The sequence below is a fragment of the Bradysia coprophila genome, chromosome X (assembly GCF_014529535.1).
Source record: "Bradysia coprophila strain Holo2 chromosome X, BU_Bcop_v1, whole genome shotgun sequence".
NCBI classification, from domain to species: Eukaryota; Metazoa; Arthropoda; class Insecta; order Diptera; family Sciaridae; genus Bradysia; species Bradysia coprophila.
This window is the reverse complement of record NC_050737.1, coordinates 9,198,249-9,226,195: the sequence shown is the minus strand read 5'-3', so window position 1 is coordinate 9,226,195 and position 27,947 is coordinate 9,198,249. Positions and strand designations below refer to the sequence as shown.

Sequence of the window (27,947 nt, the reverse complement as noted above, 5' to 3'; positions counted from 1 at the left end):
AGTTTTTTTTTACAGTCAGAGCAGAGGCAGTGAAATTTCAGCATGAATTTGTTTCAGGTGATCCACACAACAATCAAAACTGTATATACTTGTTCAAACGTTTATAACTGCTACAAGCACACGCATGTTAGTGGCAAGATCGTATATACAGTTATGATTGTTGGTGTGGATCAGCTGAAACTGAAAAACATTTTAAGAAATGTTAAAGCCAGTATCTTAAAAAACTTTGTACGTTTCGTTGCATGAACAAATTCAATGTTTGAGCCATGAAACCGGACAATACAGGTGAATTTACGAAATTGGATCAAATTTGGTAGCCTTGTCATTTTCTTTAATCAAATTAGTAATGTAGGAAAAATCTTCTCAGCGAAGAAAATTTAGCGACTAGCGACTAGGGAAATTTAGGAGTCGCTAATATCGGCATTACCGAAACGTTAGTCGCTACTAGCGAGAAATTTGGAATTTAGCTAATGAAATCCTGGTAAAAAGATATTTTCAAAAATACACTCAAATGCGGCACAAACATGCCGGGTTGGCTTATTGCGCTGAAACAGACAGTTTTGTTGGAATTATATTTGGATTGGAAAGAAAACCGCTATTTCGTTTAATTTATTGATTTATAATTACATAACATCATCATCCTTACACAGTAAAAATCCTTAAAATCTTACTCCACGATTAGTCAATATATATCACTTGCTATTAATTTTTTTTCTCCATTTTTTGTAATATTTTTTAAAAAATAAGTTTAAAAATTAATAGAATTTTTAACAAAACTGCAGCATTTGTTTGTGTTTGTAAAAAGTAAAAAAAATATTAAATTTTTTTAGTTTTTGTTTCCTTCAAATTAACATTTATTTACAATTTATTATGTTCAAAAAAAAAGAGTTAAATAGTCACGGTAAATATAGTCACCAATATTCAATAGTTAATAATAATAAAAAAGAAAAATTTGTTTCGTTTAAAAAACTTTCAAATTTAATAAAAAAAACAATCAAAAAATTAATAATAATTAATAAAAACAGAATCATCCTTGGTCGTTATTTTTGTATTTATTTATTTTTCTTTAAATATTTTTTTTGTTTGTGTTTTTTATTTTATACATTTAAAAAACATTCAAAATAAAAATTATATACTCGTTAAAATTGGATTAGCCATTTCATTTCGCGTAAATATACAAACATTCAACGGTCCTTAACAAATTTCTTTTTTCTTTCGTTTCATTTTTTTAATTTAACTTTAAATTTAAAATTTCAATTCTGTGTCACATCACACTTTTGTTATTTCTCTCTTTCTCTTTACATTTTTTTTGTTTATTTTAATCCATTCACTACCAGAAGATACCATGCGTACACAACATGCTATCATGTTTTTTTTTACTATAATTACACATTACTTTATTTTATGGTTTGGTTAAATTAGTACTGTTGTTGAGCCAAAACACACTTAAAATCACTTTCGCATTTACTCGTTTGTTTGTTTTGTTTTTTTGTTTTAATAAAAAAAAAAAATCCTAAACAAAATTAAAAAAACGTGTTGCCTCATTACATTATTAGATTTAAAAACAACATTTAGTTTTCCATTAATTTAATTTAATTTTTTTTCTTTTTTTTAATTATTACTTCCCTTAAAAATTACTTTCTTTATCTTTATTATTATTTTAAAACAGTCTCATTATTGCGTCAACTATCTCTAGAAAAAACCACAGTTGACAAAAAAAACTATTTTCATTTTTAGTTGTTGTTTGCTTCCTTTCTTCTTCTTTTTTACCATTTAAAACTAACTTCAACACATGAAATTTCGGATTATAATTAGCAGCATGAGGCTTCTTTTCTTTACTTTTTTTTAAGAATTAATTTATGTTAATTTTTCTTATTTTATTTTTGCAATAAAATATTGATTGATAGCGCAGCGAAAATATGTGACCCGCCGTTTGTTTCTTGGTTTTTTTTATTATTATTACTTTTTTCTTAAGTTTAATGATTTATTAAAATCATTTCCTTTTTGTTGACATTTTGTTGAAATTTACTTTCGTTTTCGTGGATTATAAATTATTTGACTATCGTTTTGTTTTGTTTTGTTTTGTTTTTATTTTAATTCAATTTCATGTAAAAAAAAATGGCTTGAGGTGTGTAATTGTTTTCTTGGTTTTTAGATATAAACGTTCTTCCCTTTTCATTTTCCCTATAAATAATTTTACTTGGCTATACTAATCACCAGGATGTTCTGGACAGCAACGATTTACCTCAAACCATTTATCTATGCAGCTGTTTAAGCGGGGAAAAAATATTATTTTATTTGTGTCATTCGATATTAGCAGGATTTAAGCTTACCCTTTGTGGTAGATACATAAACATGGCAACCTAGCAATAACATCTCCCGCATTTAAATCATCTAAACATATAACACATTCTCCCTTGGCATCGGTTAAGACGTCCTCTGTGAAATAGACAATTGAGTTTTATTTAGAATCGGCTCAATTTCAATAGAGAGGAAAAATAGATTGTTTGGTCAGGGAGAGCAACAAGTTTTGTAATTATATAATTAATTTTATATTTTAAAAGCGTACTATCACAAAACCACACTGAATATTGAATTCCAAGGACGAGAAATCATGTTTTCCTTAATACTGGAGTCTTATGTGAGCGTTCGATTATTTTGTTGTGATACTCAATACCTGAATTAGAGTGAATTCGTTTACTTTGAGAATTATTTTTACGTACGTGTATGCCTTCGACTCAGGTCCTAGTATTGGGAATTTTAATTCTGAAAAAATCTAAAATTTGGAAAATGTTCCGACAAATTCCAACAAAATTCTGAATTTTTTTCGGACTTTTTCAGAACTTTTTAAGAATTAATATTCGCGATAGTAAAAACTATTCTCTCGGTCGGTATACGAATTCAAAATTAAATATAGGCATTTCATCCATGTGATGTAAATATTTATTACCATAGCACTGCTCCTAGCATTAAGATAGAAAACATTAGGAGGAGGATGTAGCAAAAATGCAGTGACAATAGCCACTAGTTTCTTCTGTCTAGACTTGTACAAAAATCTTAAGAAAATAAAATACGAAACGCGGAAATGTAGGCTACGATTTTAGCATTAGCATCGATTACGATGTCTCTTAAAAGGTGTTATTACTAAAGTCTCAAAATTTGACGCACGTCAATTCAGTATTAATGCTATTAAAGAGTATACTCCGCACTGACAAAAAAAATTTCGCCAACATACGTCCAGTATGTATGAAATGGCTGGCAGACAGCTTCATTTCTGCCTTACTTCGGATATGTATATTCCAACGTCTGACATGTATATCGTACATGTCCGACGTATAATCATACATACTGCTCGTGACTATTCGTGTCACTCGTATGTATATACGTCGAACATGTACGATATACATGTCAAACGTTGGAATGTACATATCCAAAGTAAGGCAGAAATGAAGCTGTCTGCCAGCCATTTCATACATACTGGACGTATGTTGGCGAAATTTTTTTTGTCAGTGTGTCATTACTGATGAAGTGTAACACATTGATGGAACTAAAACGTCGTACAATGTACAGCGATCTTATTTTACTTCATTTTAGATTACATGCAGTGCCTATTTTTTAGTAATTCTTTAAAGCTCCAGAAAAATGATAAAAAATTCCTAAGTTTGTAACTAAGAAATTGTTAGTGTTTTTTGAAGAAATTGAAAATGTGCTAGTAACTAGGGCAAACAAGTCAGTTACGAGCTCCATTTGTTCTTGTTCAGAGTCCTTACGTGGTGAGAATTGGATTGGAATTGCATACAGAGATCGAAGCTCTAATTTCTATTTCATATAATAAAAACGCGAGAGAATTATTTGAAATTCTATGCAAATCCATCGGTCGATGACATTTGTCGCGTTACTACAAACTTTTTACAATGTCTTTCCAAGCGTTCACAGGCTTGTGCAAAATCAACAGCAACGCTTTGAATGGAATCATCAAAAAAAAAACATTATTGTAAGACGATTGTTCGCATTCGTAAGCAGTGGATGGTAACGCCGCATCCTGCCTTCTAGCACTCACTCCATATTTTTCTTTCATTTTTCAAACGTTGTCAACCGCTTACAAAGTAAAACTTTAAAAGTAGTAGACAGGTCGTTGCTTTCCTACGAAGCCTTTGATGTTGTCACCAGCGTTAGATTAACACCCTAACCCTTTGAGCATAACTGTATGCATAATGAAACTGAATTTTAACATGATTCATTGATCTTTCTTTTTGTGAGAATATTTTACGCGATTTTCAATTTCTTACAATAAAATTCATGCAAAGCTTCAACGGATTCAGACTTTATTTTCATAACTTCTTTTCATGTTGCTGTTACTAAGTAATTCCTAGCTTTGGAAGCGAATTCTTTAAAAAAAAAAATGGAACTTACCGTTGTATGATAAACGAGGTTTGGTTAGGCACATAACTAAATGACACTCGATGTCATCTGGCAATACAAATTTGCTGCACACCGGACATTTGATGCCTGAAACGGTTAAAACAATGAATTTTTTATGTAATCGACAAGCAAAATAGAAACGAATTAAGGAAATACGACTATTCGCATAAATTATAATTTTTAAAATTTTTCACAATCGTGTGCGTGTGTTCTTATTACCATAAACTCGTCTTCTTGACGGCGCGGCTACAAGAAAATCTTGATTTGGTATACATGTTCCGATAATAATTCCCATTTAATTAACGAGCGCAATCCTCGATACTGCAACGTCTACCACTCAAGCGAATTTAACCATAAATAAATTTTAAATTGCCAACATAGTTCACACGACATAAATATGTAAATATTAATTTTACACTGAAGTTCTCTTTTTTCATTTAATAAAACATGCAACCACCAGCATAACAACTTTCAATGACTGCTTCTGGTCATACAACACACAAATTATTGTTTAAAATTACGGTCGGATCTTAATGAGAATTATTATTATTTCATATCTGAAAATACTGAAAGTACTAATCAATAAATCGATTCGCTATGTGTACACACTGTTTTCGAATTGACTGCGTGGACATCCAAATATGATGAATGTGAATGTTGTACATTTGGTAGTACCAGCTAAATAAAGTTATTTAAATGAACCGGACAACGTTTGTTTTGGTAATGGAATTGGTAAGTTCTATTTACATTCACTCAAATGTATAGCCAGTACGAATACGAAAACTATTTTTGTTTGGACGACAATTTTTTACCCTTAATGAAAGAGCAAAACCGGCGTTCAGCAGCCGATTTTTTTTTAATGTAAGAGCTAATGTCGTCAGTGAATCTCTTACACTAAAATTCCATTAGTGAATCAACAAACAATCACTTAAATCGAATTTAAAATGAATCCTGTGGCAGATCTTGATTCCGATTCCCACACAAGTAAGCTTGGTAAAATATCAACTAGTAATGCACCATTGAAAAATGCAACAGTAATCGCAAACACGAGCTGTGTGTGCAGACTAAAACATCAAACAAGTCCGCAGTGGTCGTTTAAACGTTCCGTTTATTCGTGCGGGTATTTGTGTGGCTATCACTTTCATTTCATTTATTTCCCTTTTTAATGCGTACATAACCAAGGGTTCAGTACGATGATAATAACACACGTTATACCGTTTGTATAGTATGGCTAATTGTAAAGACAAAGGTCAGATATTGAACTTGAGACACGAGAAACAGGTAATCTTGCACGGGTAATGTATGACGTTAATAATAATTCTTGGTTCGTCACGGTTGGGAAACAAAAATTGTATATATAAACGAATGATTGTAGCGTTCCACTCTCTGCATGATAGGGCTGCGTATAAAATTGTTGATGTGTAGTAGTTTATGTAGTGCGAAGAAACGTGTTGGATTTAATGCACAACCATCCAGCTCGTAATTTGGTTATCGATTTTGTTTATTTGAATGGAACTAGCGCAATTTCTTGATATACTTTTGTGTGAACACTTAGTTCGGTCATAGAAATTGCTTTGCAGTTTATTTTTATTGAAATAAAATCTAGGCCTCGAGTAAACCGCTTCAACAATGCAGCATTAATTTTGTAATACGAAATAGAGGTTAGAGGTTAATTCGGCTGTGTAGAATTTGAAAACTTTCACCATGCATAATCTATTGACGATATCAGTAGTATACATACTATATTCGTGCTGTAAGCTAATTTTTAAGTTTATTTTTGGACATGAGATATGTATTTTGATCGTGACAGAGTTAATAAGTTGTCCATCGATGAGCCCCATTAAATTGACCGCGCTCCCTTAACCATTTTCTATACATTTAATGGATCGTTATCAAGGATATCGTGTTCACGGCACTTACTTTAATTGGAGTTTTTGAATGCATTGATGATGTATTTCAACTGAAACGTGTATATTTATAGCATTAAAAAAGGCTAACTAACAGAAATACAGGATTCATTATTTGTGACCTCAATGAATAATTTACGCTAGTTTTGAACAGATAAGCTGGTTTTACAAGCCACTATTTCATCTCTATAATTCCATTTAATAAGACTAATCTACCTGCATGGGGCTAACTGTAACCCCAACCAAATGTGTGATGCAATTTGCTTCACCTCGTCCAATCATACAACTTCACTGTCTTATAAGCGTGTAAGAGTATAGTGGTAAAACCGTGTAAGCACAAAATACAGTGAGGCGCTGTATGAGCGGAACGTGAGAAACACAGCTGTAGCAAGTCACAGTTCGGTTGGGGGTTAAATACACTTTTTCCGTTTCGGATACTTTTTGAGAGGCGACAGCTGTTTGAATTAATGTCCGGATATCGATGGCTTTGGACAGGCTGCTGTTCCGCAGCAAAGTATCTAACATTACAGAACTAATGATATCTCACAGGTATCTGATTCAGCTCTTTAATTTTAGGATTCTGTCAGTCTATGGATAGGCTCTTCATTTTTCCAATTGTGAATAGATTGAATAAAGTATGAAACTGGTTGAACCTCATAATTATGGTCAATGTCTCGGATCATCTATAAATTTAGAATGAACTGGCAAAGATCTTAACCTATTTTTGGCGTGATATGAGATTAGCTTTGCTTTCACTGATTATCTGATTAAATTTCAGAATTTCTGTACATAAAATAATCAACGAAAGTTGAACTACATCGATAACGTTTTTGATGGTAAATGTGACTCTCAGTCGGAATACCAGTCTTTGAGTTCATGATTGATGGGCTATAGTTATGTCATTTCTAAAATCACCTACAATTCACTATTGTAATTAATCGACTTAAATATCAGTTTATCTAGACACATGTGGGATACCCACATTTCTTTACCACAGAACGTTTTTTATTGTTTTGTCGAAAACGTTCTCTGAATTTCTCAAAAACACATAGAGTAAAATGTTCTTCCGTTTACAGTCAAACGATTGCATTGTTCCTGCTGCAAAATTCCAAACAGACATTTTCCAGCTTCTAACATTTTTGTAAAACCGCAAACCATAAAATAAATTTCGAAATATAATTCGAGTCGCCGGCTATTCTACGATCATTTCCACGAACCACGAATCATGGGTTTTAGAACACAGTGCAATGTGGATAATTATGGTTTTAATGTTCGGTTTTATGTGTGCTATGTGTGCAGAGCAGACGAAAGCGAAACACCCGGTTTTTTATTACAAATCATACATATATTATACATATAGCACCGTATGGCAATCGTAAATATAATTCTCATTTATAATAACATTGAGTTAAAGAGTTAATCAAATGAATAAATAAAACTGAAATTCTCGTCCGCAATTAAATATAAATCAATCACTGAATCAATATTGCATTCAATGTCCATTTACAAGAACTTCTCACTGTAATCGATACGCTATCGTTAAACGAATCACTTGACTCACAACTGGAATTAAATTGTAAGATTTTGTAAATGATTTTGATGTTGTATGATGTCACAATCATTACGCCTATTTTCTTTCTATTCGGTTAAATTCCAGTCGACCGTTTCATTCACTTGTTTCAACTAGAAAAGCAGTACTGAACATTTTCCGAAAACGAGTGGAAACAATTATAACGTTTATCGATAAAGCTTTGTTAATTGCCAACGTTAAATTCCGAGCTTTAAAACTCACTAACTTTTGACCCAATTCCATGTCTATATTGTAGAGACTATATACCGAAAAAGAACACACAATGCGTTCCTTTTTCGTTGTGTGGTTTATAATACACTTTTGAAACTTAATCTCACAAACGTGGCACAATCGGGAAACTAAATCCTATTCGCTGAAAATATGAATTTTATGTCCGAACTTTATGTCAGAACCATTTAATCCCTAACGTCATACCATGACTAGAAAATATAAATAATGAAATAGGAACGAAAAGTGAATCGTTAATTTAGACATAATATCTTGCTTGTATACGTAGACCTAAATTGCCTAAAAGAACGTTCCTACTGAATGGAAATTAATACGAGAGGAGGAGTTTTATATAGACGTTACGAAGACGATGAATTTTTACCAAGTATTAGCAGTTGGCTTGTTCTAGAAAAATATCACGATTTTACATAAATCATTTTTTTTGATGCAAGAATTCATGTTGATTAAGGTTTATTTGCCGACATCGAATCTACTTTAGGTTGGAATGAGTTTACATAGTATTTCAGCGCTGCTTGACCATTCTCTTTCTCATTAACAAGGTAAAAATTGAAAAAATAGTATTGTGCAAGAACACCTTTCATAACCATACCATGGACAAACTAAATCTGGTATGAACGACTAGGTTCTCACAGAACACATTGATACACTTAGTTGATCACAAAGCCATTGGCACCCAAATTTTCTTGTTGCGCCTCCACGAACTTAGAGGAGAAGTTTTTGTGTACTACAAATTTATATGGAAAATATACACTTAATTTCAGAAGATAGATAAATAGACACTATTTGGTATGAACATTAATAATTCTGAGCTCCGGAGTCCTAAAAATGGCTGTATACAACGCACCACTCGATGGGCAAGGAGTCAGGGCACCTAGACTACTTAGTGAGTGCTGTAGAGTAGAATGTATTGGGACTGTAGTCGGTAGAGGTTGTAATTTTAATAACAATGGTACAACGTATTGGTGCCATATGGGTGTATAGGAAGCGGGTGAAGATTCGCCCAAGTTAAAAAAATGTTTTCAGAACGTCGTCTCCATGTATATTCATGTGTACCACCCAATTTGGTAATTGCTTATATTGATAGATGAACATGTCTGTTGCTAGTCACTGAAATGTAATTGTTGAAAACGGGCTGTATGAGGTTACACAACGATTAATATATTTTTAAAGTATATTTTCTGTGGAAGCCATGGCCGCGGACAAATGTTCACCATGTTTAACCTGTGAGTTTTCATTCAGCCCACTCTGAGCAACACACTTCCATTGCATTCAATATTCAATCGATTGTATAAAAAAATGTATCCTAAAATCACAGTGAAGCGACGAGAACGCCGCATGTTTTCTTTTAACAACTGTTTAAACAAAAAAATGTCACATTTTTGTTGTGTACGATTTTTTTTCTCGTTCGAATAAATTAATAAATTAAAATAATTCCGCTCAATCGTAAATAGTTGTAGAACAAAGACCAACAATTTGAATGAAGCGGAATTTTGTTTCGTAGAATACTCAATTTTTTGTTTGGATAAATCTGTGTAATGGGATTTTCCATTTCCGTTTTGTCCGTTTGTTAGTACTTTGATGCTATGCGTTGCACAAAATCATTTTTTGTAGCACTAGTTTCAGGACGTATGCTACAGAATTCAACTTATGCAAGGATATAATTTTTTTTTTGCAGTAGCACAATGAGACAAGGATAAAACAACAACAAAGAACAATTAAATTCGAAGAGAAGAATTTTTAGCATGGAAACCTCATTCATACCCCACACCTTGTATCGAAACAAACTCATTACGATATTTTAATACAAGATATGTATTAGGGTCTGAGTTACCGTTGTGATTGTTTCAATTTCAAAGATATACCTTGTTTGATAAAGTGTTGGTTTGGTTTTTTTTTCACCGAAGACAACAAAGCTTACAACCTGTACCTTCACATTAGCCTAATAAAGACGTTTTAATGACGAATCTAAAGAAGTCACTATTGTTCACTATTTTTTAGTAAAATTGTAATTAGAGATATTTTAAGCAAACAATATGTGGTAATTCACGGTCGATGTCAGAAATGATAAAATTTATCTCACTTAAGTCTCTTATCGCAAAATTATTTAGTTTTCATCACACAAGATATGAATCACAATCTTTGGGAAAAACTCAAAGCAGCACGTCGACAGACTATGTCCCTTTAAAAAAAACGAAATCATATCTGGCAATGACTACAGACAATTTTTTTTTATCGTCGATCAATAGACTGGTTCGATAAGAGAAAATTCAATTACAACACTCTTTAGTCCTGATACGAACATGGAAATGCTAATCAAAAAACAACGGCATTACAGTATCTCGGTTTCTGTATACAAACTTATCAGTTTTTTTTTGTTTTCGTTAATATTCTGAAATCGGGCAAGCACACACAAAAAACACCAGTGCGGTACACGACCGCCAAACAATTGAAATCTAGTGGAAATAGAGCTTTATTTCATCTCGTCTTTGAACACAAAAAGAATTTCTTTAATTCGGACGGGACATGAGAAGCAGAGCACTATATTCGTAAGCGTCCAGTGGTTCTATGAAATATCACAAGAAATGTCGTTCTTTGAGTTGAATAACTTTAAGATGCGGTTTCGTTAAAAGTATATAGACCGAGAGCCGGGTGTGTAGACCAGTCTCCCACGGTTGTGTATGCCACTTCTTGATGCGAAAAACATTTTTGCATGCCTTGGGACAAAATTACAGAACAACTCTTGAGATTTCCAAAAATAGCCTACAACAGATATAAGTAACAATTTCCGCCAAGTTTGTGTTCGTTTAGTGGGAGAGCCATAACGAAGGTACTTTCGACCCGGTAGTCCTTTATATTAGTAAACTTTGACAATATTTTGCTGTCAGAAATTGAAAGAGAAATTGATGATAAGAAAAGTCAATTCTTTGAATTTTTCAACTTTTATTCTTCATTTTAGCGTAAACTCGACTTCGTTGAGATATACACCGATCTACCACCTGTATAGAGATTCTTATATCCTTTAACAATAAAAGTCGCGGAACAAATGTTTTATAAATCGATTAGTGTGAAATGTGTCATAGATTTCGGACCACAATCTTATGAGGAACTAACATGTACATGGGCTCTCAGTCTAAAACTGAAAACTTCATGGGAAATGTGTTAAAAGCTAAACCGTAATGTGGTTGCTATTTTGCAAAATAAAAATGTTTAGCATAATCGCATCATCATCTAGTCTAGCATCGTTTGAAATATGGAAATAGTACTCCAGCCACAATACTCTAATAATTTGTTTTCTCTTAAATTCTATTTTATTGACTAAATCCCACCAAAAGTACAAAGAAATGAAACACAGCAAAGGGCGTCTGTCTGCACTGACCTGTTAAACGACACAATATCGTAAGAACAACGACATATCGACAGGGAAATTAATCACCAGTGATATTATGGGTGTGCTGGCGTTACACATATCCGGTTGGTCAGAACATTTTTACCTCCAAAAGAAAAAAAAAATCTTTTTTTTTCCACCTTCTCTCTTTCTCTTGTTCTGAAATGTACTTTTTCGAAGAGTGCTCAATGAAATGTATTTAACAGAAATTAATTGGAGCGTTTATTTTTAAATAATAAACATTACTGACCGCAGGCAGATAACCGACATGTCTAAATAAACTTATTATCCTAAACTTCAGAAAATGGTAACAATTGTGGGCTGAAATCAATTGAGACTTAAAAATAAACGATTTCTGTTTAAAATTATCATTAAAACGAACTACGCAATGCAATCAACAAATTATCATGCGCTGTTGTGTGTATATATAACACATATTTTTGCTACTACCGAAAAAGAAAAATTGTTGGTACTCGAATGTGTACTTGTACTCGAAATGGGCAATGGCATCACAGTGTAACCAGAGTTATTGAACTGGAAACATAATAAAATGCAAATACGATACAAAGTGTATGAATAATATTATATAGGAAGGAGAAGAGTCTCATCATCAAATTCGCAAAAAAAAATTGTTTTATCATCGCAAATGATGATTAGGCTCACTTTCGTGGAAATGAATTGAATAAAATCAGAAAAAAAAATCGTTTATATGGCGCAAAATGTTTTCTATATATCTGGAGTTGTGTTTAAGCAGTTTTATACGCATCTCTCATATTTTTTTTTTCATAGTCCAAGGTCAGAATGTTGTCAACTTAACAGACAACCGCATCAACCGATAAGAAAGTCAATTTATTTATAAGCATGAACTATTGTCGACTTACTCTTTAAGGCAATAACAACACTTCATCACATGTATTGGTATTCATTTGACGACACAGAGATTTTATATTTTTTTATTCTGTGATGTCGTCGTAACAAAGTCAATTTTTTTGTTGTTGAAATTTATCCAATTTGTCGAAAGAATAATGTCAGAGAAATTGTTTAAGAAGAGAAAAATGAACTGATTTCCACTTACCATTCCAAGACCATATGTGAGAAGGCAAGGAAGTAGCTGTGAATCGGCCTAAAGCAATTGCATTTACACTTGCATTATCCTCATGGCTAACAGACTGTGTAGCAACGGCATTTGGTGGTATCGACATTGCTTCGTGATTATTATGACTAGCTTGTAAATCTGGAACCGAAGATAAACTTCTTGCCCTTTGTCTATCGTTTGTAGTATGCATGCCTAGTTTGGGAAACAATAGAACCATGAATATTATATACAAAAATCATCACAACCGGTCATCTACATGGTGTGTGCATAATATAACAGAATTTGCAAGAGGCAAATTTTCGTGTTAAAAACAAATGTAATTACTTGTTGAGAAGGCCCGTTCTCTAGAACCTTGATGTCCCCCATTCGCTGTACTGGGCTTAGCACCCATCACTAATATTTTATCTTTCGTTAGATTCCTTTTTACGACAATAATACTCGATAAAAATATTGCTCACAATTTGGTTAAAAAAAAAATTGTACCGTCGTCGATGGTTTGTCTAGTGCGAATTTATTTGTTTATTACGCGACACAATGATATGAGAGACTTTTAATTTTACTTTTTCACGAAAAACCAGATAAGAATTCGGAATTCTTTCTTCATTTTGGCTTCTTAAATTGTCCACAATCATGAAATTTTTGACAAAATAATAATACCACCCGCAAGTCGCTGCGACATTTTGGCGAACAAAGATATGATATGAGTACACTGAACTAAATTTTCATTGGGCTAACGTCGAAGCCCCAGCGACTAAAACACTTCAGTTTTGATTTGTGTATGGTTTTGTGCGGGGTTTTCGTTTGCTGTTGCCTTCATGTAGTGATTCGTTTTGGTGGGAGGCGAAAAAGAAAATATAAAATTGAGTATATTGTGACGTTTTATGAACCGTGGTAAAACACAACATGAAGGTATAGATGGAGAGTCGGTATATTCATATCTAGGTTCTGAAAGAACGGGTTAAACGAAGGCAGCTGGCAGTAAAATTTGAACGATTCCGTGGATTTCTTCCGAATAAAATCTTTAGCATACAGAAAAGGTCTTCTTGCAGACGATGGAAGGCCGCCACTAGAAAATTTTGTTCGGTGACCTTATTATTTTTGAATGGAAGTTGAATGGAATCGTGGAAGCACAATAACAATTTGTTCCTCATATTGAATTCTTGATTGGCACCGAATTTTGAGGAAATCTTCGATACTTACGGTGTTGTGGTATTATGTGGCAAATAGGGACTTCGTCTAGTTACATGAACCACCTTCAGTCAAGTTCAGTTAAAACATCTATTGTACACGATGTACACTAGGCTCAATTTTTTTTTTTTGACGAATAAGGTCCTTTGCGTTCGAATATGCACCTGCAATAGTGCCGTGTTAAGCCAGAACGTTGTATCACATTGTTTGTGTGCTTTGTAGAGCTTTCCAAAGCTCTGAGATTCTTTGTGATTCCATTGGAAAAGTGGGAAAGTAGGTGAAAGCACACGAAAGCTCTTCAAAAGCAAAGACATGAATGCATTACGATGTTTTGGTTTAACATGGCATATAATTCTAGAGCAGTAGTGGTCCAAATGAATATAATGACTTATTGTCCTTAGTAAAGAAGAAAATTGTATTTAGTCACTTCTCAATAAATAACCGAAAGGGGAAGTCATGTTTTATTAGAGGTCTGATTCTGTAAATAGTTACAGTCAATGGTCAAGCAGAAACTCGGGAGACAATTATTTAAATGGTCAAGTCGATAGTCGATGTTCAAAACTGTATTGATATCAAGGTCGAAGAATGATTTGATTGGGGAAGTAAACATGACGATAAAGTCAATCGTCAATGTTCTCAATGGTTCATTCACGATTCAAGTCAGTTGGTAATTGAATTAAGTTATTTATTTACTCGTATAGGACATTCACAACAAATTAACAAAATTCACAGAATTAAGTATAACGATTGGTTATAACAAATTTGTTCCAATTCTTCTGAATTTTTTCTATAATCACAAAATTGCGTGTTTCGTAGCAAATGGAGTATGATCCAAGACTCGGAAGTACTAATAGTGAGCAAGGTAGTGATGTTTTAGGGTAAAAAATGATGACAATTCACGATCGTTGGCGTTGTCAATCAGGGCCTATTTTTAATTCATTAAATTCATCAAATTTTTGAAAATTCAAGAAATTCATTAAAATTCTTGAAAATTCATGAAAATTCATGAAATTCATTAAAATTCATGAAAATTCATTAAATTCATTGATTTTCATTAAAATTCATTAAATTTCTTTAAGCTTCATTAAAATTCGTTTCCGTTTCAAATTTGTTGGAAAATAAAAAGTTTAACAAAAAATTATCCACGCAGGGCTAAAGTGAGCTTTGCTCGGCCTGGAAACACTAGACTTAATTTTTTTGAATGTATTTCGTTTACAATGTATCGATTTTAATTATTTATAGGTTTATCAGTAACAATTTTTTTCAAATTCAAGCTTTTTAAGTAGTTAGAGCTGTACTCTAAAAATATAGGCTTTCACGTTCGTCTTTCTTATATGATTAAGAATAGCAACGGTGTTTTCCGCAATGATAAAGATACTATTCGCAAGCGACGTGGAATACGTAAAATCGTATGACTTATTATAGCTTATAATTTCTACTTTTTACGTCAAAGTGTAATGAGGAATTATGAAAAATTCGAAGCAGAACATTATTCTAAGCAAAAAATTGTTCTACGGAACGCCTCTAAAATGAACAGTTTTTATTACAAAATTGAGTTTTACGTCAAATTTAATTAAAAAAACTTATCAAATCTTTAATCTCCCATTAGACAGTTTGCGCAAATGACAAATAATTTATAAGTCAACTTATAAGGTAGAAATTATAAGTCACATCTTCATACGAGAAGTTCTGGAAGTTCACTTGTAATTTCCAACTTATAAGTTGACTTATAAATTATACGTCATTCGCGCAAACTGTCTATTATCAGTGGAAATCGAGATTTCTGTAAAATATAACATAATGAAATTGTATTTACGCGGTTTTTGAATACAGACATAAAGCACGTCAACCATTTCCGCATAAAGTAGTTTCCGCTTAGAACGTATACAATAGCCTCATCTGAACTATACGACCAGGCCTGGACTGGCCATACTGGGCGATACCCGATGCGCCTTTTGCTTTTTGGCGCTCCTCAGACCAATAAAGTTTATTTATGCGCCTCTGAGCCTTTTTCAGCCAATCCGCCCAATGCGCCTTTTGGTAGCCATTCCGGCACAATATACGACTCACGATTTCAACTAACAGATCAATCAAAGATAGCTCTAAGTACAAATTCTTTTGGTAACATGGTGATGAAAAGTTACATTTGATTTTAAAGGCTAGAAAATATTTAAGCAAATGTGTGAACGTCTAGAGATCCGATGATGCTCGGAAACAGATTGAATCTTTATTTACGGGTCATAAACGAGTTGTAACTAACGTAGAATTTAGTTATTTATTTTATTTTGTAATTAATGAGAAATCCTGGAAGTACTTTCATATATAGCTCTGTGATCACAATTCTTGAAAATTCTTGAAAATTCATCAAAATTCATTAAATTCATTAAAATTCATTAAAATTCATTAAAATTCATTAAATTCATCAAATTCATCAAAATTCTTTAAAATTCATTAGAAAATCTGAAAAATAGGCCCTGTTGTCAATTCAAAATGAAACGTGAGAAGATCTTTTTAACGCAGCGTAAATTGTCCCATTTCCATCAATAAGTAAGCGTTGCAATTTACTTTATATGCCAGGGCCTATTTTAGGCGTGTATTGTATACACTAAAAACCTAGCCTGAAGACGTAAAAATTGTCTTCGAGTTGGACGTTTTTCTTGGTCACACCTGTAATACTTTAAAATTAAAAATTGAAAAATCGACTGTGGCGCGTGGAGTACATCCAACTTTTAATTTCTATTAACTGGACGTTCCATCAAAAATTTTTAATCAAAATACACCCTTTCATAACGCTTACGTGCATAACATTATCATACTTCGTGTATGGTGGTAAACAAGAAACCCAAGCCCATATACTTCCTAAATATTTCTTCGAAGTAAAACAGTTGAAGGGACACATTCTAGGCTTCATACGTTTTGTTAGTTATTTCTGGATTCTGGATTATTAATTTTTGTATAGTCTTTAACATTTGAAATGTCTCGGTGAGACAGTCTCACTGTCAAATATTTCTGAGTATTTCATTGTGTCATTGCGAATTCACAACGACATTCTTTGAAAGAAAAAAAAATGACAGTGAGTCATTTGAAATGTTAAAGCCTGTATATATCATCAATTAACCAAAGGACGTTTTGTCAAAATAACTCTAAAAATGAGTCACCTAGGACTTTCTTTCTTTCTTTTCTTAAAATTTGAGGATTAGAATTTTATACTTACTGCATGCTTGTGTAAGTAAGAAGAAAGTCCTAAATGACTCATTTTTTTCTGCCTGAAATACACTAAAACTTTTGTCATATGAAATTTCTGAAAATACACTGAAACTTTTCTCAAATCAAATTTCTGCAAATTTTCTCGCTCCGCTTGCGATCTTATCAATTTTCTTTTCATTATGAACTCACGCAAAATTTTGCTCGCTTCGCTCGCAATTTTTAAATTACTTATTTCACTATGACCTCAAGAAAAATTTCGCTCTCTCAGCTCGCAATTTTGATTCTCTCTTTATCAATGTCGGAAAACCCAGCAAAATATTTACTTGATGACGATGAGGGAAGTAAGAATTTTGAGATTGATTTTTTTTACGCAAGTTGGGTAAATACTTGATTTTTTTCCTTAAAATAGGCTCTGTTATATGCGACGGGGATTTTCGGTCCATTACAGGTAAAGTTGTATACGAAATCTGTCTTAGGTATTTTGGCAAAATACGTAAATAACAATTCTTCATTCATTTTACAGTCACATCTTCATTAATAAACATCAAATTCTAAAGCGTACAAACTACGTAAATTTGTTCCGAGAGGAAAACAACAATGGAAAATCTTGTCCCACCATTCGACTATTCGTCCAATATTTTCCCTTTATTCGCCCATTATTTACCTTCATTCGTCCCAACCTGCCCCACCATTCGTCATGGTTGTTTCCCCCTTGATTTGTTCTCCCTTTTCTCCCATACATGCAGTTTGTTTAGAACGTGGGGATGTAACACATCTTACAACCACCGGTGTTTACATTACATTTATGGGCAATAACGAATTTGCTCTGGGTTTTTTGGGCTATAGTCGACCAACCAATCCACTGAACAAACGTGACTTGTGTGTGAATTTGACAGTTGATGACAATTCGGTTTAACGTCACTTATCAACATTTCAACATTTTTTTTATCTTATAAACAATGGCATCCGCTACGGTAAGAAACGTATGTTTTTGCATGTTTCTATTATTTGCATAAGTTAAAACTTGCTTAGTTGAATTCTAACAACATTAACACAAGTACCACATTGATGGTCATTCGAATTTATAATTTGTAAACTAAAAAGACTTACGATTTAACTCATAGTTTTGGTGGTTGCTGGTCAATTTGTGCAACGTTTCAACGTAAATATTTTTCTTTTCTTGATTTGATTCGTTTAGGTTCCTCTACTCGACGACGACAGTGTTCCTTTCGGGGAGGAAGATGAATTAAAGCCTGGCGGAGGAAAAGACATTCCGTAAGATTGCGTTTTTCGGCCTTTTTCAATCCTTCGAATGAATTTTTTGTTTAATATTTCCCAACCTACAGGCATCCATACGTCACATTTTTCCACCTATTTTTCCGAGGAGCCTCTATAGTTACGTACATGCTATGTGGATGGTTTAGTGACTCATTCATAACAAGTTTTGTGTTTGTGGTGCTGCTGTTATCAGCCGATTTTTGGACTGTCAAGAACATAACCGGTCGCTTATTGGTCGGATTACGATGGTGGAATTACGTAGACGATAGCGGTGTGTCCCATTGGGTATTCGAATCGAGAAAGGTGATTTTTGTGTGCATTCATTGCCGTTCATCGCCTTTTTGTTTGTGTTGATCTGCATTCGAATTTGTGTGACGTCTTAATGGAACCAATTTCATTGATTCCCTTTCCAGGGTGAAACACAGGGTCGTGTGAATGCACAAGAATCAAGAATATTTTGGCTGGCACTGATACTTTGTCCGATTCTGTGGGTTATATTCTTTATTGTAGCGCTGTTCGGTTTGAAATTCCGATGGCTTGTAAGTTCTTTATTGTCGGTTTATCTTATCAGGCATCCGATTCAATTGATTACTTTTTCCTCTTTCAGCTGTTAGTGTTGATTGCGTTGGCCCTGAATGGCGCAAATTTGTACGGCTACGTTAAATGTAATTACGGTGCGAATAAAGACTTAAATTCGGCTGCATCGGACTTTGTTCGAACACAGATATTCAGAAGTGCCGTCGATATGATGACTAAGCCAAATGCACAGCCGACGACCGCTAGGCCAACGAATGTGGTATGAAAAGTAATAAATCGATTGTTTTTCTAGTTTTCCTGAATTTATTTATACACTTCTGTGACTTGTGTATCATTTTAATTTATATTTGATAAGACGTGACGTACGGAGGAGGGGGAGGGGGAGTATTATTTAATTTTTCAAAATAATTTTGTCGTTGACGATAGCAACTCCTTTCAAATTTGATTACAAACAATTCAGAGTATAGCGTTTTGCATATCCCAGGGCATATCCGGTCGTGTACGAATTGAAAAATTGATAGCAAGCGGATTTCAAAAAGTAACAAATTTGGTAGTGAAATACAGCTAACTTTACTTCGTCCTTTTCGCTTAAAAATGTACCGATTCGCGTCATGTTTTTTTAGGACCAGTTACACATAATTGACTTGAAATCTTACAATATTCAATGACGTAATGGAAAATATATAAAAGTTTGTTTACACAATTTAAGTGTTTGACCTGCTTCATCTATCTCGCTTTCATATTCAGCTGATATTCCGATGTGCACGCGTCAATTTATGAAATTTATGCGATTATGGCTTCATGTGGTTGAGCTACTGAACTACTGATTTGCATGAGTATATGTGAAAATAGATAGTGAAAAGTGAGCAAATTAACTGCAAACAGATGCATTTTTTTACTTCAAACTAATGATGATACAGAGAGAACTACAGTAGTAACTGTAGCGAACTTTTTTATTAATGAGAAAACAATAGGAGTCCGACGACTAATTCTTGTCCGAGGATTGGAAATTTATGCATGTTCAAAGCTATCAGCAGTTACTACTGTAGTTCTCTCTGTAAAAGCATTAGTATGAAAAAAAGTGCATCGGTTTGCAGTTAATTTGTTCACTTTTCTCAGAGTATTCGTTTACTGACCGTATTCTTTACTAAAAGTCATAAACATGCACGATGAGAACGCCCGCTTCATTTTTTTTTCTTCAAAAATGATGTCTGGAATAGCTATTAAAAGTAGTAGTATTAAAAATAGTACAGCCGAGGAACAGTACTTTTCTTTCCTTGCCCAGGTAAGCTCAATATTTTTCACGCCAAAGACTCACACGCGGAGGCAAAACGACTATTTTTAAGACTCCTGGTCAATTGTCCAATTACGAGTATCTGACAGACTGTTGCTTTACCGGTGCCAGATTTTTCGCAAAATAGTGCCACTTTTCCATGAAAAATAAGGTTTTCCGACCTACGATATGCAATACTTTTGCTTTGCGTTGTTTCTAATCAATAATTCGCGAGTTAAAATTATTTGAAATAAAAATGTGATGATTGAAATATGAAACCATTTTGTTTGATTTACTGTTTTACACCTACGCGCAAGAGAATCCTTGGAAAGCCATCGAAAACTTTTATCATTATCAGAAAGGTGAGGTCGATCATAAAATGCGAAGCACAGGGAAGAACGAGCGCCTTTTAAAATATTAGCTGAAAGCATCGCTTCTAACGATCAAACTTCCTTCAGTGTTTTGGGTGAAGCTGGGCATAGTCAATAGTCATAGAGGGTACGATTAAGTTCGTTTGTAATATTGCGAATGAACTGCGAATACTGTAATCCCTATACTATACTATGAGTTTAACATTACTTCTACAAAACTATGTCAGCAATAGCAAACGTCAAAGAAAAATCAACATACTGTTGAACGGTCGAATATTTTGAATAGAATATTGGAATGCTATGAAAATTATTTCGAATGACGTCGCGAATTGGCTGAATAATACCTAATAAGAGCAATTCACACAAAAAAGCAATACAAAGTATTTATCTTCTCAATAAATAATTTATAGTCTGCTTAACGTGGTATTACGATCAGTTAATTAAACACGAGATCTTGTTAAATATTTTACATTTTATAAGGTGAATGTAAAGCAAAACCAACGCACAGTGCTTTGGCAAAACCGTTGAGACGACTTGCCCCGAGGTTGTTCTAATAAAAACTATTTCTAGCGGCTCTACTTTTAAATCATGGGATCTGGTGACAATGTGAAGAGGGAAAAACAACTAGGCAGAGTCGTATCCTAATTTTTTTCATTTGCCTTTATTTACCAGAAAGTCGACTGTATAACACCTATATCCAAGGTTGTATATGAGGAGGTTGCGCTGATCGCTGGGGCTGTAAATAACCACTCAACTTGACTGTAATTTTCATACAAAATTGTATCGAAATTTCAGTTTAATCAACGCACTTCAAGCAAAAGTGGTACTCTAAATAGGGTACTGAAACTTGACAGTGCTCTATACAAAATTTTACACTGTAAAAAGATAGGGGATAAAATTTCATACAAAAGGTGCTCTATTTGGCAGCTGTAATTAGTAGAACTTTTGCTTCAAGTGCGTTGGTTCAATAGAAAATTTGGATTGGAATGCAGTTTGAGTTACCGATCGGCGTGACCTCCGAACCTTTAATCTACTTTATCGACGACACTTTCTACTCTACCGATAATTTGATAATTTTTTCCTGACCTTTTGATCTAATTTACTGCCGATGTACTGAAACGTTTATGAATTCATTTATTTTTAATAGCCTGCCATTTTTTCTGACTGTTAACCCTTCACAATGTAAGCCCGTGAAGGAATGAAACGCAATTTTTAAAAATGTGCAGTATGTGTCTCTTTTATAGTTAAGAGACCCCTGTCGTTATCAAGATTAAAAATTAAAAGACGAAACGGCTCTACGTTTTTCTTTACGTGAACCGTAACAATATTTATATTCTACATATTTATTGGCAGTTTTAAAAAAATGAAAATTCTGTACATTGTAGACATAACTTAAAGCCACCTATGGCGTTTTCTTAAAAGCAGAAAAAAACGGAATGTGAAGCTGATTCACCAGTTTATTTTAGCGTATGGGAAATTTTTATTAACAATTTTTCTGTTGAGTGGATCAGACGCACAGATTCGAAATAGCTCCGGATTGGAAATCGATTTAAAATTTAATTTTACGAGATGAAGAACGGTGTTCCTTGTTTCCTCCTAATTTTTATCCAATGTATTTCAATTATCAGTGGAGACACAAACAATATAAAAGTTAGTCTGGAAGAATTCAACGAAGTTGCGAATGCACTCAATTTTCAGGGAAAGGTTGTACTAGTAACTGGTTCAAGTTCAGGCATAGGAGCCACAACGGCACGTTTGTTTGCTAAATTGGGAGCAAACGTTGTTATCACCGGCAGACATCCACCTAGAATCACACAGGTGGCTAGTGATTGCCGCAAATTATCGCCTAAAAGACTGTTGGTAATTTCGAGACTTTCATTTCGTAAAAAAATGTTTTTATTGTTTCCTTAATAATTGAATTCACATAGCCTTTGGGAGTCATAGCCGATCTTACGGCTCCTGGCAGTGCTGCCAGACTAGTAAATGAAACAATTGCAGCTTTTTCGAAAATTGATGTGTTAGTTAATACAGCTGGCATTTTCGACATTTCAATCATCTCAGATCCAAATTACAATCAAATTTTCGCAAAAGTGCAAGCAACGAATGTAGGTGGTCAATGGAATTAACCCGATTGGCTGCTCCATTCATTCAGCGCTCTAGAGGGTCAATAATTTTTGTTGCCAGCTTATTGGCCAGAAGCCCGGTTTGAAAATTTTCTATGGGATTAACCTTGTGTCGGTATTTTCTATTATATTTTTGCCGTAGCGTGAAACAATTGCGGCTTACGCTGCTTCAAAGAGTGCTGTTGTCACCCTCACGAAAGTGCTAGCTAATGAATTGGGTCCTGATGTTCGTGTAAATGTTGTCAGGTATGACTAGCACTACATTCAAATTTTTATTTTGACGAGAGTGACGTTCATACGCGCCGGTCAAAGTAAAAGAATGAAAACACGGATGTAACGTACTATCAATGAGTGGAAACCTCCGTTACGTGATTAAACATTTGTCATATTAATTGATAGCCCAGGAATCGTTGATGGCACTCGTATCTTCCGCAACACCAATCCCTCGCCCCGTGCAAAATATCTTGCAAATTCGATAAATTATACATCACGAAAACGATTTAGTGTACCAATGGACATAGCAAAGGTGATAGTATTTTTGGCTTCAAATTTATCAGTGAGTCTCGATGGGCAAGAGCTCTATGCTGATCAGGGAGCGTTCATTGCAGCATAGTACAATTCAAGCTTATAATGTAGTAAATGATATTTTTGAAAATGCGTTATTAAAAATAAAGATTCTTCCAACAGATTGTCTAATTGACAACTCACTTCTTACCAATTCACTGTAAAAAAATGTGAAATAAAGTTTCATACAAAATAGTGCTCTGTTTGGCAGCTGTCGCTATGATCACCTCATGCTTGCAGTTCGTTGCTTTCGAGCATAACTACTAATGATTAATGCTTATTTATGGCTGATAAAATATTGTAAATACGTCTGCTTTCAGTTACAATTCCTAATGATAAATTATGAAGCTGTAACAAGCTTGAGGAGATTTTTGATTTACATCAACTGAACATCTTGTCCAAAATTTTTAATTTTGCTAGAGCTCTGAAAAATTCGACCATCCTGAATCATACCGTCTGTCTCACGACAAACTAGCGTAGACTTTTAAACACAATGAAATTCCATTGTGTTTTTGGGAGATACGTCAGTTTGTCACGAGATAGACGAAACGATTCACCCACTGTAATCAATACTTTACAAGTTAGACTCGTAATTAATTACTGAGAAAAATTACCTGAACTATAATTGTGGAGACCTTACAATTCGTTACGCCGTCCAGATAATATTAAAACTTTTGAGAAAGATAATTCGTTGATTCGCGATGAGAAGAAAAATTACTACCGAAATACGGCGTTTGTGATATTCATGTGTCTCATGACTGTCGTCAAAGTGAGGTAAGTGTAACATTATAATAGTTTTAGGTTTGTAAGGAGTACTCCAAACTCTGAGGACAGGTTATACGAAATCTGGATATGTACCAGAATTGTAAGTTGTCTGACATGAAGCGCAGTCTTGGCAGCCTCCGAGTTTTTTTTATAAATACATAGCCATATGTCTATGGAGTAACTAGGACAGATCGTTTTTTACTGCCAAGACTGTATATTATGCTGTTGGAAAACTGAGCCACTCAAATGAATTCGACCAGAAACCTAAAGCTCAGATTACCTGAATTTCATTAGAACTGATTGACATTGAACTGACATTTTTTACTTGACCTGAATTTACCTGAAATCTGAAGACAAATAAAAATCCAGGTATCCAGGTAAATCAGGTCAGATTTGAGGAATACCTGAAAAGTGATCTGATTTCCCTGAATTTATTTTGATTGCAGATTTCAGGTAAATTGGGGTCAGTTATTCAGTCCAAACTCAGGTATTATTAACTATCGACTTTAATTTCAGATCAATGGATACCTGTGCTGTTCCGAGTCCTACCTAAATAGAACCGCGGTTATTACTAACTTGAGTCAAATTATGCGAATAGACATTCCAAACGCCGCCAGTATTGTTTGTGTTAAGAAACATATTATACAAACGCGTTAAAAAAAATTCTTCAGACGTCTACGAACACAATTTTAGAAGCAGCGAAAGTGTGTTTCTGGATTTGGGTGAACGTAAAAAATTGGAATTAATTTCCAGATGTTGTTTTTCCTGTTTAAACAAAAATCTGATAGGACGCGAAAGGATAAGTGAAAAACAAGCACATCGAGTTGCAGCTGTTGCAGCACAATATAGGTGCACTAAGGCCGTACTAAAACCGTACGAATCCACATGATTTCTCTAATAATTGGAACAAGTTGATACGAATTTCTACTACTGCGATTAAGTAATGTTCATTCGTAAATTCGCGAGCATAGGTTCTCGTAAATATGATCTGATTACGGTCCTGGTTGTATACAATTCATTCTTTTTCGGCGCCGAAGACAATATTTTTAAGACTGACGACGATTACCATTAGATAGTAAAATAAGTTTCGACTTCGTTTGCAATAGAGAATTTTTCTAAAAAAAAAAATCGGTCTCAATAAACCCATATGCACCACGCACATGAAAGATCTTAAAATATGTATTAAAGTTAAAATGTAATTTCGGACAAAATCGGATAAAATATAGTTCAACCACTGCGGTACAGGTATATTAAGAAGTTGCATAATCGAATCTGATGCAACTCTCAAATTCTGGTAACATAATAAACCGTGCTCGGATCAAGAGAGAGCCAGAGAGATCAAGTCATTTTACCTCTACTCGTTCCACTGAACTAATACCATGCAACCTTCAAGCCTATAAAATTTAAATAATTTTCCACTCTCGTTCTCGTTGTAACTTCGCACAGACAACATCACCAAATCACTTACATAGTTGAATTAAATATGAACCTTAGAACAGTCGCTCTGTCTCTATCCGTATTCAGTCAGTGGACAAAATTAATATCAGAATTGAAAATAAATTTAACTTTGCATTTTAAACTGAACATCACACATTTTGGCGCATTATACATACACACCACATACACCTATTCGACATTATACAAAACAGGGCATATGGACCAAACGTAACATGTTGGCTCATTCATATGACATATCTGAACTACACGTAACTGAAGCATATATAAATCGTTGACTTTCACTGTAATGGAAAATGTTGCACAGAACTGATGTTTTAAATGAGCTCCGATGTTGCCAAACATGACCACGAGATCAATTTCATTTGTGCGGTTAAACGTGTCAGTGTTTTTATTGTGACTTTGTCAATACTTTGTATTTATGTTACGACATCCATCAATATCGAAATAATATCTACGAAAATGATCTAAACAACAGATTCTGTTCTGTACAAATGACTTGATTCAGCGAATGTAAAAAACAATATTTGCAATGTTGCAGTTCGTCGACTGGTTGTTTTAGTTTTCTCGATCCATAATCAATTCGCAATATCGATTTCAGTGTATACGTTATAAATTTGTGCTCCTATTCAATTCTATGAATCTTCAAATTAAAAAAAAAAAAGTTACAAGATACAATCGAACACGTCTACACGTTCTGGTTAAAAAGATTTTGAAATCTTTGGCCAGCTAGAATCGAAAATAGAAATCGAATCTATTTTAGACACTTGAGTTCTTAGAAAGAAAGTGGATACATAAAGCGAAAATGTTATTTATAGAACAGGAAAAGTATTTACAATTTTGTGTCTCTCCATACCAACCGATACCTAAAGGAACCGATTTTGCATTGTGTTTATTTCTGAAAATTCACTTATTTCGTTGGATAAAATTACAATTTGACCTTGTAGAAGTAGTTTCGAAGTGTTTTAGGTAAAAAAAAAAATTGCTCCAGGTGAGGCTCGAACTCACAACCCCGGCATAGCTCACTACAGTTACTGATTATAAGTACCGTGCGCTAACCAATTGCGCCACTGGAGCTATGTATATGGGAGAGTTATAGGGCTACTTCAACTACAGCACGAAATTGCATGTTATTTTCTGATAAGCATTTTTTTACACAACAAACCGTTTCACACGTTGACAAATAATTAATAAAATATTCAGGTTGATGTTATCTACGACAGAAATTTGGTAATTAATTGATAATTCAAGCAATACGATATTCAAGCAGATACAACAACATTTCGACAAGAAAAACAGCTGAACAAATGAGAACGGCCGTTTAGATGAAAATTTCCCTTGATAGAGACATGAAAAATGTGAAGTCAGTTTGATTCGCACACCAAACGTAAACATGGTGTAACAACATACCGGACATGTTTAAGTAAATTTTTGTAAATTTCTTTGAGTTTATTAGATGATTAGTTGAAATTTCTCGCTACAACTATTTCAATTGATTCAATGCAGGTTCGAAAAAAGAACGTGGGACGAATTCAGTGTATCACATGTAGGAATTTTTGAGGGTATTTCTGTGGATAAAATTGAACAAATCAATTTGACATTTAAAAAATTGACGAAAGAATACACAAAGATTGTTATTAGTTCTTAGATAGGTCTGTTACCCCAGGCACATGGTAATTGTTTCAAACATAACCTCTTTGAGCGGGGATCAAAACATAACCTCACATAATTTGCGGCAAGTTTCCGTCACATTCTTCCATGTTTTTCGATATTTGAGGACAAGTCTTCTTGTAGGAAGGTACAATAGATCATTGTCAAATAGCAGTTTCTTCACAAATATATGTTTAAAATCTGTTTAAAATAAACGTCAACTTCATCCAGCTAACCTAAAAAAAATTAAATTTCTTGAAGTTGAGGTTACCTGGATGATACATGACAAGTTATTAGACATCTCAAATGACATTGACAAAGATGTATTGGAGAAAAGAAAAAACCGTTGAGAACAACAGATCATCTTCAAGATACGGTACTTTCACACTTAACCTCACTTATGTTTTGTTATATGTTTCATTCATTCATTCATTTGTATGAGATTTGTTTAACGTGGATGGCATTTCTTATCGTGGATGGTAATTTAAAAAGGCTTTGAAGAAGATCTATATCCGTTATGTAATTTAATGTGGATTATTTTTGGTGAAGGACTAGATTTCCTATTTTGGCTTTTTCTGTGTGAAATAGCACGGCAGAGTAAAAGTAACCCAGGCAGGAGCGCTTGTTTGACTAGGGACCTGAATAATCTAGTAGCCCTATATTTTTTCCGAATTAAAATTTTCAACTTATGTCAGTGTTCATTTGAGTTCATTTTCAAACAGTGTATTAGGTCCCTCATTTGAAGTTTCAATAATGAACCGCTCCTGCCAGGTTTACTTTTACTCTGCCGTGGAAATAGTGATACTTTAAAATCTACGTCTTCATCCGTTAGCCGGAATTTGTAAACAATAAAAAATCACAAAACAACGAATTGTATCGACTATTATATTTCCGAGAGCTTCTACAA

General features: G+C 33.9%; 2 protein-coding genes, 1 long non-coding RNA gene and 1 other non-coding gene across 7 annotated transcripts; 2 read left to right on the top strand and 2 right to left on the bottom strand.

The window, feature by feature from the left end:
• Positions 1–598: 598 nt before the first annotated feature.
• On the bottom strand, positions 599–13,331 carry LOC119080908 (E3 ubiquitin-protein ligase ZNRF2). Its single transcript, XM_037189516.1, has 5 exons — positions 12,954–13,331; positions 12,609–12,821; positions 4,414–4,509; positions 2,334–2,439; positions 599–2,267 (listed from the first exon to the last, which is right to left on the bottom strand). The coding sequence occupies exons 1-5, from the start codon at positions 13,018–13,020 to the stop codon at positions 2,210–2,212; spliced, it is 540 nt and encodes a 179-aa protein (XP_037045411.1). The 5' UTR covers positions 13,021–13,331; the 3' UTR covers positions 599–2,209.
• LOC119081051 lies at positions 9,491–27,580 on the top strand. Its single transcript, XR_005088428.1, has 3 exons — positions 9,491–9,502; positions 25,012–25,019; positions 27,400–27,580. It is a non-coding gene; the product is annotated as an uncharacterized LOC119081051 (long non-coding RNA).
• On the top strand, positions 17,872–20,390 carry LOC119080881 (uncharacterized Golgi apparatus membrane protein-like protein CG5021). 4 transcript variants are annotated; one of them, XM_037189488.1, is made up of 5 exons: positions 17,872–17,998; positions 18,223–18,299; positions 18,371–18,605; positions 18,728–18,841; positions 18,910–20,390. In XM_037189488.1, exons 1-5 carry the CDS (start codon positions 17,984–17,986, stop codon positions 19,102–19,104), a joined length of 636 nt encoding a protein of 211 aa, XP_037045383.1. In that variant the 5' UTR covers positions 17,872–17,983; the 3' UTR covers positions 19,105–20,390. The 4 variants fall into 4 exon arrangements, with proteins under 4 accessions (XP_037045383.1, XP_037045365.1, XP_037045373.1 ...); XM_037189470.1 differs by having other exon boundaries at positions 17,873–17,998; positions 18,716–18,841; XM_037189478.1 differs by having other exon boundaries at positions 17,881–18,007.
• On the bottom strand, positions 26,374–26,467 carry Trnai-uau. The gene is made up of 2 exons: positions 26,430–26,467; positions 26,374–26,409 (listed from the first exon to the last, which is right to left on the bottom strand). It is a non-coding gene; the product is annotated as a tRNA-Ile (tRNA).
• Positions 27,581–27,947: the final 367 nt, after the last annotated feature.

Coding starts and splice junctions, on each gene's coding strand:
- LOC119080908 (XM_037189516.1), bottom strand. CDS start 13,020: ATGGGTGCTAAGCCCAGTACAGCGAATGGGGGACATCAAGGTTCTAGA. Junction 2,440..4,413: donor ACCTCGTTTATCATACAACG/GTAAGTTCCATT, acceptor TCTATTTCACAG/AGGACGTCTTAACCGATGCC. Junction 2,268..2,333: donor TTATGTATCTACCACAAAGG/GTAAGCTTAAAT, acceptor CCGCTTAAACAG/CTGCATAGATAAATGGTTTG.
- LOC119080881 (XM_037189463.1), top strand. CDS start 17,984: ATGGCATCCGCTACGGTAAGAAAC. Junction 18,008..18,222: donor CATCCGCTACGGTAAGAAAC/GTATGTTTTTGC, acceptor TGATTCGTTTAG/GTTCCTCTACTCGACGACGA. Junction 18,842..18,909: donor GTTTGAAATTCCGATGGCTT/GTAAGTTCTTTA, acceptor TTCCTCTTTCAG/CTGTTAGTGTTGATTGCGTT.